The sequence below is a fragment of the Podarcis liolepis genome (genome assembly GCF_965112155.1).
Source record: "Podarcis liolepis genome assembly, chromosome: 16".
NCBI classification, from domain to species: domain Eukaryota; kingdom Metazoa; phylum Chordata; class Lepidosauria; order Squamata; family Lacertidae; genus Podarcis; species Podarcis liolepis.
In genome coordinates, this window is record NC_139567.1 from 782,668 (window position 1) to 797,240 (window position 14,573).

A 14,573-nucleotide genomic window follows, 5' to 3' on the forward strand; every position below is an offset into this window, starting at 1 on the left:
CCTTTAGGACAAGGCTCTAGTTTGATCTAACAGCTCAGTTCTTGCAAACTTGTCATACCAATACAGTGGTACCTCGGGTTACATACGCTTCAGGTTACATACGCTTCAGGTTACAGACTCTGATAACCCGGAAATAATACCTCGGGTCAAGAACTTTGCTTCAGGATGAGAACAGAAATCGTGCTCCGGCGGCCCGGCGGCAGCAGGAGGCCCCATTAGCTAAAGTGGTGCTTCAGGTTAAGAACAGTTTCAGGTTAAGAACGGACCTCCAGAACGAATTAAGTACGTAACTAGAATCATAGAATCATAGAGTTGGAAGAGACCACAAGGGCCATCGAGTCCAACCCCCTGCCAAGCAGGAAACACCATCAGAGCACTCCTGACATATGGTTGTCAAGCCTCTGCTTAAAGGCCTCCAAAGAAGGAGACTCCACCACACTCCTTGGCAGCAAATTCCACTGTCGAACAGCTCTTAGAGGTACCACTGTATTTGTTAATTTGCATAGGCTATGAACAGGGGCTTTAACGTCTATGACATCTATCCTCTTCCTACAGTACATCCCCGTTCCTGAAATGCACTGAATTTCTACACAATACTGTACATTGCCAACCACGCTACTAGGGCTGGAACAATACAGACCACCTTCCAACACAGTAAAACTCTTATGTTTTAGTTCCATGTGGAGCCCTTCTAGGAGCCATATGTGACCAAGTTGTGATGCTCGCATATGCCCAAGCATCTTTTGCTTCATGTATATAGGGGGAGGGGCGTGTTTGCACACAATGCAAAGCCAAAAATACTTGCGCATGGGTTTTTCTGCAGATGCAGAGCCTCTCTGAGGCTGTTTGGCTCCTCCTTTCACCTGTGTAGCAAAACAAGCCAACTCACAGCCATAGTTTCCTGTTGCATGAAAACCTGGAAACCACGGTTTCAAATGAAGACAAGATATGAAGCCAGTATCAAACCATGGCTTCAAACCTGGCTTGTGTTGAATCCATTAACCAAAATTTCAAGGTTTACATGCAGCAGGAAGCTATAGCTGTGAGCTGCATCCTGGCTTGTTTTGCTACTCATCTGAAAGAAGCAGTGAAGTGGCTGCAAAGGAAACCCTTTTTGTAGCACAGACCACTTGTGCACTAACTGGTTTTTGAAGCCAGAATAGTCTGTTTGGCATTGTGGGCGTACACAGCTGGTGTGTGCTTGCAGGGGAGCCACAACCCACCAAGGATTCCCATCAGGTATACATGCGCTCTCTTGGATGCAGAAGCACTTCACACACAGAAATCTCGTCAGGGCTGAAACTGCTAAGATCCAAGATGTAACTGAACGACTGCAAGGAATCATAAAACCCACTGACAAATACCCCTTCCTCTTGGTTCATGTGGGAACCAATGACACTGCAAGCAATAGCCTCCAGAAGATCAAAAGAGACTACGAGGCTCTGGGCAGGAAATTGAAGCAATTAAATGCACAAATTGTCATCTCATCTGTCCTCCCAGTTGAACGACGTGGCCCAGGGAGAGAGGGAAAAATAGTGGAAGTGAACAGCTGGCTTCACAAATGGTGTAAACAGGAACGGTTTGGATTCTTAGATCACGGACTGCAGTTTCTTGAAGATGGACTTCTGGCAAGCGATGGGCTGCACCTCACAACGGTTGGGAGAAATGTTTTTGCCAAAAATCTCAGAAACCTCATCAGGAGGGCTTTAAACTGACTAATGTGGGGGAGGGAGACAGTGCTCCTGAAGGTAGGAGTCTATCAGTTGATGAAGATGATCATCCAAATGTCATAGACCAAATGGAGCAAACAGCAAGCAGACCTAGTGGTGGGAGGAAAAAATCCTTAAATAAGAGACTCGGGGGAATGATTAATGGACTTCAATGTCTGTACACTAATGCGCAAAGCATGGGAAATAAATAAGATGAGCTTGAGATCTTGGTACAGCAAACTAAATATGACATAATAGGCATTACTGAAACCTGGTGGGATAAATCCCACAATTGGAATGTAATAATGGAGGGATACAATCTATTTCAGAGAAACAGGCCAGACAAGAAAGGAGGAGGAGTGGCGTTATATGTCAGGGATGTGTATACCTGTGAAGAGATCCAAGATTTAGAACCTCAAAGCCAAAGTGAGAGCATTTGGGTCAAAATTAAGGGAGAGAAGAATAACAGAGACCTCATTGTGGGAGTTTACTATAGATCCCCAAGCCAAATGGAGGACATAGATGATGCCTTCCTGGAACAGATGGCCAAGCATGCAAAAGGAAGGGAGATAGTAGTAATGGGGGACTTCAATTACCCGGATATTTGTTGGATGTCAAACTCAGCCAAGAGCATAAGGTCAAACAGATTCCTCACTGGCCTTGCAGACAACTTCATTGTCCAGAAAGTGGGAGAAGCAAGAAGAGGAACAGCCATTTTAGATCTGGTCCTAACCAATGTTGATGACCTGGTTAGTGGGGTAGAAGTGGAAGGATCATTAGGCGCGAGTGATCATGCTCTTCTGAAGTTTACTATACAGCGGAAAGGAACAGCCAAGCATACTAGGACTCAATTTCTTGACTTTAAGAAAGCCGACTTCATAAAACTTAGGGAAGTGCTGGGTGAGATCCCATGGACAGTAATACTAAAAGGAAAGGGAGTTCATGATGGCTGGGAGTTTGTTAAGAGGGAGATAGTAAAAGTACAACTTCAGGCAATACCAATGAGACGGAAATATGGAAGGTGCCTAAAGAAGCCAGGGTGGCTATCTAAAGAACTTTTAACTGAGTTAAGATTAAAAAAGGATGTGTACAAAAAATGGAAAAGGGGGAAAACCACCAAAGAGGAATTCAAACAAATAGCCAGCACATGTAGACACAAAGTCAGAAAAGCTAAAGCACAGAATGAACTCAGGTTTGCTAGAAAACAATGCCCGACCTGAAGAATTTGGAGCAAATGATTCAGCAGAGGAAACACAGCCCAGAATAACTAAGGAGATAGTACAAGAATACTTGGCTAGTTTAGATGTATTCAAATCTCCAGGGCCAGATGAACTGCATCCAAGAGTATTAAAAGAACTGGCAGATGTGATCTCAGAACCACTGGCAGTCATCTTTGAGAATTCCTGGAGAACAGGCGAAGTCCCGGCAGACTGGAGGAGGGCAAATGTTGTCCCTATTTTCAAAAAGGGGGAAAGAGAGGACCCAAATAATTATCGCCCAGTCAGTCTGACATCAATACCAGGGAAGTTTCTGGAGCAGATCATTAAGCAAACAGTCTGTGAGCACCTAGAAAGGAATGCTGTGATCACCAACAGTCAGCATGGATTTCTGAAAAATAACACAGTGGATGTAGCCTACCTTGATTTCAGCAAGGCATTCAACAAGGTGCCCCATGATAGTCTTGTAAAGAAGCTGGTAAAATGCGGTCTTGACTATGCTACCACTCAGTGGATTTGTAACTGGCTGACTGACTGAACCCAAAGGGTGCTCATCAATGGTTCTTCTTCATCCTGGAGAAGAGTCACTAGTGGGGTGCCACAGGGTTCTGTCTTTCGCCCGGTCTTATTCAACATCTTTATTGACTTGGATGATGGACTCAAGGGCATCCTGATCAAATTTGCAGATGACACCAAACTGGGAGGGGTGGCTAACACCCCAGAGGACAGGATCACACTTCAAAACGACCTTGACAGATTAGAGAACTGGGCCAAAACAAGCAAGATGACTCACGCATTTTCCTCGCCTCTCTGCCCCCCTCCTCCTCCGGGCAAGCAGCATTGTTTGGGCGCCAGCGCCAGCGGCAACTCGCCTCAGATCACCTGACATGGCAGGTTAGGGGTTAGGGGGGCTGCAAATTACTTGCCTTGCCCTGGGTGCTGACAACTCACGCTACGCCGCTGCAATACACACACAATCTCTCTTAGGACTGAGCATTCGATCAGGCAGTTCCCACACATGCACTCCATTTTTCAGGGCTGGAGAGCCTTTCTCAGTGGCAGGCAGAGAAATGGATGCAAATTTTACCTCTGTCCAATAGGCTAGTTTCTGCACAAGGCTTTTAATCCTCCCTCCCTCCAAGCAAAAGACCTTATCAGAGTTCAAGGACACATTCCAGCCAGGCAAAAGCAATCAAGGAGGACGTGAAGCAAGGCCGGTGGGGGGTGTGGCAGGGTGTGTGTGGGGGGGGCATCCCAAGGGCTTGGAGGACTGCATTCATCCCTCAGGCCGGAGATTCCCACCCCTGCTGAAGCTGTTGTGGTTGCTGTTAATTCAATGTTTATACTGCCCTTTATCCAAAGATCTTAGGGCAGTTTACAACATTAAGAAGATAATTTATGCAGCATAATAATAAAAACATAATACACAGCATAAAAAGACAATAGTCCCCCTTCACCCCACATAGAACAGGCCACAGGTTATTTAATGGCCCAAGATTTTGGTGGTAGCGTTTGGGAACGATGAGCTGTTTCTCTCGTGGCCCCTCTGCGCCCCCACGTCTTGCTAGAATCCCTGAAAATACAGAGCTTGGTGACTACTGCCCTGGGACCACAGGACACCCTTGCATCCTCCATCCTTATGCTCCTAGAGCAGCTGAAAAACAAGACACTGCCCTCTCTCCAGCTGCAAATATTTATTCAGGCCAGGGAAACGGGCAGCCCATGAGCTTCTGGGACTTTTTCACAGCAAAACTCCATACCTGGAAGAGTTAAGAGTGAGAGAAAAACAGTCACCACACTGCTCCCTGCACCCCAGAGGGAAAAATGCAGAATCCCAGTAGAAACTGGGATTTCTACATTCTGCCAGGCTGCCTCAGTGGGAGGCTCATTGCACCAGGTGCCTCCTGCCCCTGAACTGGGCCAGCCATTCCTTATCAGAGCAACAGTCAAGAACTGGGGCTGGAGGCTGGATTTTTCCTCTTCCCTCCCTGCCCATTTCCCCTTGTGTGTCTTTTTCATTTAATAGGTTGTGAGTCTGCAGGTGGGGACTGTCTTATTTCAATTGTATATAAGCCACTCCAGGAGCCTTTTTGGCGGGTGCCAAATATTCTCAATAAATAAGTAGTAAATACCCCTGTGCCCCCCCAGATATTGACAGACTCCACCAACCCCATCTGTAGGGTTACATCCAATCTTAGTCATACTCAGTCACTGAAATGAATAGACAATATAAACTAGGCCCTTTAACTGCAATGGCTCTACTCTGAGTAGAAGTTAGCTGGCCACAACCCACAGTAACAAAAAACATCTTGAGGGGCCAGATGCCTGGGTGGGTGGGTGATATGCAGCACCCTTGGGGTGCTGGGTTGGCCAGAGGGGAAGAAACTTCCCCAGCCCAGCACTGGGTCATTGCACTTTTATTTTTTGCTGCCTCCACCAGAATCAGGGGATTCTTGCAGGGTGAAGAAATTTCCTTGAGGTGCATTGGTGGGTCCAGAACACGCTCGGCCCTGTCCAGAGCCTTGTAAACTATGGGGCTTCTGTGCTACCCTGCAGCAAAGTCAGATCTCTCCCCCCCCCCCGCCTGTCCTCACTCACATTATCAGCCGGGACTTGGGCTTCTTTGGAGAGGCGAAACCGCTCTGCAGCTCTTGGCCCTCGCAGGCATCCAGGGTCTGCAGCTCCAATATCTCATTGAGACTGTTCTCTGCAGAGGGGCAGGAGTCGGCTCCTGGGCCAGCCAAGGTCTGGGTGGGCTTGAAAGGATCAGGCGCGTCAAGGTTGCAGGAATCTCTCGGAAGGACTGGCGAGCTCTGCAAGCCTGCACTCCCTGCAAGGGGGTTACAACTAGGACCATCCCAATGGACGGCATCCACCTGGAGGGAGACCTTGGGGAGGGGCACCTCGGGTGGATCTGCAGCAAGGGCTTTCTCTGCTCCCTCAGGGCCCACAGTGGGTCGGTTGGCACCGGCTCTTTGCTTCTTAGGAGACAGTTTGCTGGCTGGCTTCCTTCCGGCTTTCCTTGGCAAGGCTTTCTTCGACTCTGCACTTTCCACACCATCGGCAAAATCAAATTCAAGCTTCACAGCCCGGCTCTGTGACTCACCAGCAACTCCCAGTCCCAACACCTTGGGGTCACTGTGTGGAAGAGCAAAGCCTGGCTGGGATGCCGGGGGGGAGTTCTGGAGCTTGGAGCCCCCAATCACAAAGGGGTTGGTGTTCTCGTTGTACTCCTCTGGATCAAAGCGGTAGGAGGCTTTGGGGATGGGGCAGCTCTCTGCGGCCGTTTCGGTCTCAGGGTTCTCTCCTCCCATCTTCTTCAGGAGGGCAGCTGGTCTTGCCCTGGGGAGTTTACTCTTGCTGATCACAAGTGTCTCACCAACTGCTTTGGCTTCCGAAATCCCTTCAATGGGTGCTACTCCACATCCCCAAGATGTCCCCTGTTGTTCTTCCTGAGTTGCTGCGGGCACAGCACTTGCTGAAGCTAGGTCTGGATCCGACCTCTCTGGGGCAGCGCTTTCTTCCACAATTTGCTGCTCCGTGGACGGCTCTGGCCTTGGTGCAGATGGGGTCATGGATGGACCTACACCAATCCCAATATTGCTTTCTGGCGTGAAGACCTCATTGGCACGTGGGACTGCAGGCTTTGCTTTCCATTCATCCTCTGCTGCAGCTGAGCCTTTTAGGTGCACATTCTCCTCCAAAATGTCAGCCACAAATGGCATGTCATCTTCAAGTGATTCTAGGGAAAGAGAGTGAGGGGGCAAGAGAATAAAGAATATGGCTCATAAATAAAGATTTCTCCCCAGCAAACCCTGGTGGTGGACAGCATTCTTCTTCCTTCTTTTTACCCTCTTTCCTTTCAGAAATGAAAGTGTTTGCTCCTTGGGGCAGGGGACTATTATCTTGTTATTCCTCTACAGAAGTGCTGTGTACATGGATATCAGCACTATATAAAATGTTTTAAAACTGTAAATGACTGTATACTGGGTAGCTGGGGCCACCTACTCCCCCATTTCTCCCACCCTCTTTCTCTGTCCTTGCCCCCCACATACACTTAGGGCAAAATTCACAAGTTGCCCACCTGTAGGTTAAAGTATTGGGCGGGGGCGGGGGGGGGGAGACTAACCAGGGACATGATAAAGGGATTATGACATGACAAATGAAGCAATAGACCCTCAAACCCGGGGGCCACAGGGTCACCCAAAAGCCCAATGTTGTCCAATTCACTCCCAACCAGTGTGGTGCCAGTTTGCAGTGATTCAGATGATGTTGGGGTTTTGGGTGACCCCCAGGTTTGACGTTCTATCGCTGTTTGTGGGGCGCTGCAAAGCGCAGGGTTTTCACTGAAAAACAACTGCAAAACTTTGGCACCAATTTTGAAGGGATCCCAGATTTTGGAATTTATAGTTAATGAAGCTAACTTATTTTATGGCACAGCAAAAGGGAGCAGCCAGGTGGCTTCACGTGTTTATTGAAAAAATGTTTGCACACCCACAAGCACTGCTACCTCCAAAGCATCTTACAAAAATGATTTCAAAACAACCACCTCATCATCAAGGGTTGTACCCAAAGCTAATTCTACATCAGAGTAGACCCACTGAAATTAATAGTCATGGCGAACCTAGGTCCATTAATTTAAAAGATACTCCTTTTTGGCCCTATTTGATCCTTTATTCTTTAATCTGATTTTATATAATATGGACTCTTTTTGACTGCCATTGAGACTTGTACAAAACAATTGTTGTGCACTGGTATTTTATGTACCTTTGTACTATATCATTGCATATTTGAAACTACATTATTTCTGTATTTAAACGTTGTATCCAAACTTACTATTACCTTAAAACTATTGTACTTACACGTTGTGTTTAAATCTACTACTAGCTTCAAACTGTTATTCTTAGCAGAATATACACGTTTTTCGTTTCAACTCTCGAGTAGGAATTATTCCTTATATTGAAACTTGTGGCCAGAGTTCTTGGTATATCCTTTTCTGTGCATGACTGCTAAAGTGGCAGCATAATGCTTTAAATGTGTGGGGACGTTGTGGCCTGAGTTACATAGGGGTACGGGAACTTGGGGGTTGTGCCTGGCATTGGAAAGACATGAACGTGGCCCCAACCCATCATCCCTGGTGTGGGGCAATGTGGGGGTAAGAAACTCTCTCCCACGGCCAGCTGCTGGAAGGGTCTCTAAAGATCATCTCAGTGTACCTACAGGTATATTCTGTACTGTTCCGCAGGGAATCACATTGTACAAGAGAGTTTCCCTGACCTAATAAATAATGACGATAGTAGTAGTAGTAGTAGTAGTAGTAGTAGTAGTTGTAAAGCACTTGTCTAATGAAGAAAGCACTGTGTTAGATAACATCTAAGAAAGAAAAAGATACTTCTATGTAGGCACCACAATAAATCTTCTCACCTTTAAGATGTCATGGGAGATTCCTGGTTGTTACAGCTAGAAAAGTGAGTTTTGCAATTTACAATGTCAGATTTAAGAACTTCCTGGGCCTGCTCAAAAGCTCAGTTTTCCCAGGATTTTTAAAAACGACGCCTAAAACAGCAATTCAACATGAATTTTACTATCTAATGAGACCATTGATCTATAAAATGAAAGTAATAAACCAGGCATGCCCAACTTCAAATAAACTGCAATCTACCCAGTATCAAAAACTGGCAGTGATCTACCCATCATCATTGCAGGGACGAGGAGTGATTGCGGGATGCGTGTGTGGAAGGAGGTGGCTAACTGGACACGAGAGGGGGGAGTTTAAGCAGTGGGGAAGGAAAGGGAGGCAAAAGTTCTCCCCCACCCCCCAAGCCAGCCCTTCCTCTCCCTACCTAAAGCAGCTCTCTCCCACCCGAAGCCATCCCTTTCTCTCTCTCTCTCTCTCTCTTCCCCCAAGCCAGCCCTTTCTGTATTGTATTTTTAACGTTGTACAGTGGTACCTCGGGATGCGAACGGGATCCGTTCCAGAGCCCCGTTCGCATCCTGAAAGCAAATGTAACAAGCGACGGCCCGTCTACGCATGCGCGGATCATGTTTGGCCGCTTCCGCGCATGCACGTGACGTCATTTTGAGTGTCTGCGCATGCATGAGTGGCGAAATGCAAAGCACATTCAACACGAGGTATGACTGTATTGTATTTTTAATATTTGATTGGGAGCCGCCCAGAGTGGCTGGGAAAACCCAGTCAGATGGGCGGGGTATGTATGTATGTATGTATGTATGTATGTATGTATGTATAAATAAATAAATAAGTTCTCTCTCCCCACCAAGCCAGCCCTTTCTCTCTCCCCACTAAAACAGCACTCTCTCTCTCTCTCTCTCTCTGGGTCATTCCACGCCCAATTACCTGGTACCATGTGCTTTCACGACTCAGATTTTCTTCAAAAAATTATGTGTAGATACCTATGAGATAACCACAAAATTTTTTTAAAGATTTTTTGGTCCAAAATTGGGCGCAGGAGAATTTTTTTAAAATTTCGATTTTCACATGATTTAGGCTAATGCATTTTCTGTGTCAGTGAAGGGAAAAGCTCCTTTTTCCCCAAGGTGGTTGTCACCAATGGAGGCAAAGGCTCAGAAAAGGCCCAATATGGAGGCCAAATGGCCAAAATATTGGGAGATTTTGGAGCAAGAAGGAGACAAATTGAAATTGCAGAGCTTTGAGAAACTAAAAGACAGAGTGCGAGATTGGCTTCATTGTTACCAAATAAGAGAGGCATACAATTTGGATAAAAAAATGGGCTTCCAGGTGGAAAAATCAAAGTTGGAAACAGAACTGTTAGAACCCAAAACTAAGATTTTGTCAAAGATGTGTAACTTGCTGTTGAAATGGAATACTCAGGATGAAACGGTGAAATCTGCTATGATTAAATGGGCACAAGACGTTGGACATAATATTATGTTTGCTGACTGGGAACAGTTGTGGACCACAGGTATGAAATTTACGGCATGTAATGCCCTAAGAGAGAATATTATGAAAATGATTTACAGATGGTACATGACACCAGTCAAGCTTGCAAAAATCTATCACTTGCCCGATAATAAATGTTGGAAATGTAAAGAAACTGAAGGTACATTCTTTCACCTTTGGTGGACGTGCCCAAGGATAAAGGCTTTCTGGGAGATGATACATAATGAAATGAAAAAGGTATTTAAATATACCTTCTTGAAGAAACCAGAGGCCTTTCTCCTGGGTATGGTCGGCCAATTGGTGCCAAAGAAGGATAGAACTTTCTTTATGTATGCCACAACAGCAGCAAGAATACTCATCGCAAAGTATTGGAAGACACAAGATCTACCCACCCTGGAAGAATGGCAGATGAAGGTGATGGACTACATGGAATTGGCAGAAATGACTGGCAGAATCCGAGATCGGGGAGAAGAGGTGGTGGAAGAAGATTGGAAAAAAAATTAAAGACTACTTGCAGAAATACTGTAAAATTAATGAATGTTAAAGAGTTGTTGGATTGAAAACAAGCAGTACTGGTAAAAAGATTAACAAGAATATGTAAATATGGATTGATAATGGTGGAAAATATATATTTATAATAGGTTAAGATGTTGAGCAAGGACAAATGATAGAGGGTAAGGACTTGCTGAATTAAATATCTGAACTGGAATACAAAAAGGGAGGTGTGAGGAAGTCAGGAAACTAGTAAATGAAGTATAAGATATGAAAATATTGATTTCTTTCTTTCTTTCTTTCTTTTTCTTTTTAACTGTTTTCTATTTTGCATTTTTCACGTGTTTTGTTTTTGTATATTTGTAGCTCTTTTTTCTTTTATTAGGGTTATTCTTTGTTCTTATTTTTTATGTTTAAACTTTGAAACTTTTTATTGTTTGTAAAATTTCAATAAATATTGCTTCAAAAAGAAAAGAAAAGAAAAAGCTCCTTTTTCACTTATTTTTCGACCAATTGGGCTTATTTTGGTATCAAAATAAAGCTAATTGTTGTATCTTTCAAAAAGGTATAAAAATGGTATTAAGTGCCACAGAAAAGGGTCATCAACCATTCAAAGTGAATTTTTGTCATTTTATTCCCCTTCATGGATCACTGCCTTGCCGTGGCGAAGGGGCTTGAAGAACTCAGAGAAGCTATGAACTACGCCGAGCAGGGCACCCAAGATGAACAAGTCATAGTGGAGAGTTTTGACCAAACGTGATCCACCTGGAGTAGGAACTGGCAAGCCACTCCAGTATTCCTGCCAAGAAAACTCCATGGACAAAGACAACAGGCATATAAAAGTTATGACGCTGGAAGATGAGCCCCTCAGGTCGGAAGGTGTCCAACATGCTACTGGGGAAGAGCGGAGGACAAGTACAAGTAGATCCAGAGCTGATGAAGCGGCTGGGCCAAAGCCGAAAGGACGCTCAGTTGTGGATATGCATGGAAGCGAAAGGAAAGTCCAATGCTGTAAAGAAAAATATTGCATAGGAACCTGGAATGTAAGAACCATGAACCTGGGTAAGTTGGATGTGCTCAAAAATGAGATGGCAAGAATAAATATTGACATCCTGGGCATCAGTGAGCTAAAATGGACGGGAATGGGCGAATTCAGTTCGGATGACTATCATATCTACTACTGTGGTCAAGAAACCCGTAAGAGAAATGGAGTGGCCCTCATAGTCAACAAAAGAGTGGCGAAAGCTGTACTGGGATGCAGTCTCAAAAATGATAGAATGATCTCGATACGAATCCAAGGCAGACCTTTTAACATCACAGTAATCCAAGTTTATGCACCAACTACTGGTGCTGAAGAAACTGAAATTGACCAATTCTATGAAGACTTACAAGACCTTATAGAAGTGACACCAAAGAAGGATGTTCTGCTCATTATAGGGGATTGGAATGCTAAAGTAGGGAATCAAGAGATAAAAGGAACAACTGGCAAGTTTGGCCTTGGAGATCAAAACGAAGCAGGGCAAAGGCTAATAGAGTTCTGTCAAGAGAACAAGCTGGTCATCACAAACACGCTTTTCCAACAACACAAGAGACGACTCTACACATGGACATCCCCAGATGGGCAACATCGAAATCAGATTGATTATATTCTCTGCAGCCAAAGATGGAGAAGCTCTATACAGTCAGCAAAAACAAGACCTGGAGCTGACTGTGGCTCAGATCATCAGCTCCTTATAGCAAAATTCAAGCTTAAACTGAAGAAAGTAGGAAAAACCACTGGACAGGTAAGATACAATCTAAACCAAATCCCTTATGAATACACAGTGGAAGTGAGGAACAGGTTTAAGGATTTAGATTTGCTGGGCAGAGTGCCTGAAGAACTATGGGTGGAGGCTCGCAACATTATACAGGAGGCAGCAACTAAAACCATCCCAATGAAAAAGAAATGCAAGAAAGCAAAGTGGCTGTCCAACGAGGCTTTAGAAATAGCGGGGGAGAGTAGGCAAGCAAAATGCGAGGGAGATAGTGAAAGATACAGGAAATTGAATGCAGATTTCCAAAGAATAGCAAGGAGAGACAAGAAGGCCTTCTTAAACGAGCAATGCAAAGAAATAGAGGAAAGCAACAGAATGGGAAGAACCAGAGATCTGTTCAAGAAAATCGGAAATATGAAAGGAACATTTCGTACAAAGATTACCATAATAAAGGACAAAAGTGGTAAAGATCTAACTGAAGCAGAAGACATCAAGAAGAGGTGGCAAGAATACACAGAGGAATTATACCAGAAAGATATGGATGTCTCGTACACCCCAGGTAGTGTGGTTGCTGACCTTGAGCCAGACATCCTGGAGAGTGAAGTCAAATGGGCCTTAGAAAGCACTGCAAATAACAAGGCCAGTGGAAGTGATGGTATTCCAGCTGAACTGTTTAAAATTTTAAAAGATGATGCTGTTAAGGTGCTACACTCAATATGCCAGCAAGTTTGGAAAACTCAGCAGTGGCCAGAGGATTGGAGAAGATCAGTCTACATCCCAATCCCAAAGAAAGGCAGTGCCAAAGAATGCTCCAACTACCGCACAATTTCACTCATTTCACATGCTAGCAAGGTTATGCTTAAAATTCTACAAGGAAGGCTCAAGCAGTATGTGGACCGAGAACTCCCAGAAGTGCAAGCTGGATTTAGAAGAGGCAGAGGAACCAGAGACCAAATTGCAAACATGCGCTGGATTATGGAGAAAGCTAGAGAGTTCCAGAAAGACATCTACTTCTGCTTCATTGACTATGCAAAAGCCTTTGACTGTGTTGACCACAGCAAACTATGGCAAGTTCTTAAAGAAATGGGAGTGCCTGATCACCTCATCTGTCTCCTGCGAAATCTCTATGTGGGACAAGAAGCTACAGTTAGAACTGGATATGGAACAACTGATTGGTTCCAAATTGGGAAAGGAGTACGGCAAGGCTGTATATTGTCTCCCTGCTTATTTAACTTATATGCAGAATTCATCATGCGAAAGGCTGGGCTGGATGAATCCCAAGCCGGAATTAAGATTGCCGGAAGAAATATCAACAACCTTAGATATGCAGATGACACAACCTTGATGGCAGAAAGTGAAGAGGAATTAAAGAACCTTTTAATGAGGGTGAAAGAGGAGAGCGCAAAATATGGTCTGAAGCTCAACATCAAAAAAACGAAGATCATGGCCACTGGGCCCATCACCTCCTGGCAAATAGATGGGGAAGAAATGGAGGCAGTGAGAGATTTTACTTTCTTGGGCTCCATGATCAGTGCAGATGGTGACAGCAGTCACGAAATTAAAAGACGCCTGCTCCTTGGGAGAAAGGCGATGGCAAACCTAGACAACATCTTAAAAAGCAGAGACATCACCTTGCCAACAAAGGTCCGTATAGTAAAAGCCATGGTTTTCCCAGTAGTGATGTATGGAAGTGAGAGCTGGACCATAAAGAAGGCTGATCGCCGAAGAATTGATGCTTTTGAATTATGGTGCTGGAGGAGACTCTTGAGAGTCCCATGGACTGCAAGAAGATCAAACCTATCCATTCTTAAGGAAATCAGCCCTGAGTGCTCACTGGAAGTACAGATCGTGAAGCTGAGGCTCCAATACTTTGGCCACCTCATGAGAAGAGAAGACTCCCTGGAAAAGACCCTGATGTTGGGAAAGATGGAGGGCACAAGGAGAAGGGGACGACAGAGAATGAGATGGTTGGATGGTGTTCTTGAAGCTACCAGCATGAGTTTGATCAAACTGCGGGAGGCAGTGGAGGACAGAAGTGCCTGGCGTGCTCTGGTCCATGGGGTCACGAAGAGTCGGACACGACTAAACGACTAAACAACAACAACATTTTGCATTTTTCACGTGTTTTGTTTTTGTATATTTGTAGCTCTTTTTTCTTTTATTAGGGTTATTCTTTGTTCTTATTTTTTATGTTTAAACTTTGAAACTTTTTATTGTTTGTAAAATTTCAATAAATATTGCTTCAAAAAGAAAAGAAAAGAAAAAGCTCCTTTTTCACTTATTTTTCGACCAATTGGGCTTATTTTGGTATCAAAATAAAGCTAATTGTCGTATCTTTCAAAAAGGTATAAAAATGGTATTAAGTGCCACAGAAAAGGGTCATCAACCATTCAAAGTGAATTTTTGTCATTTTATTCCCGGTAGGTTTGATAAGCCATAGCGCGCAAACCACAACTAACACATGTATCATCCTTTTTTT

General features: G+C 44.6%; 1 protein-coding gene across 9 annotated transcripts in view; it reads right to left on the reverse strand.

Annotated features, from left to right (window-relative positions):
• TACC1 (transforming acidic coiled-coil containing protein 1) overlaps nt 1-14,573 on the reverse strand; it is an 89,916-nt gene that overhangs the window by 25,692 nt on the left and 49,651 nt on the right. For all 9 annotated transcript variants that reach the window (XM_083480425.1, XM_083480427.1, XM_083480426.1 and 6 more), the window contains one exon: nt 5,525-6,668. In XM_083480425.1, coding sequence (XP_083336551.1) covers nt 5,525-6,651 — 1,127 coding nt within the window. In that variant the 5' untranslated portion in view covers nt 6,652-6,668. The remainder of the gene's footprint in view (nt 1-5,524; nt 6,669-14,573) is intronic.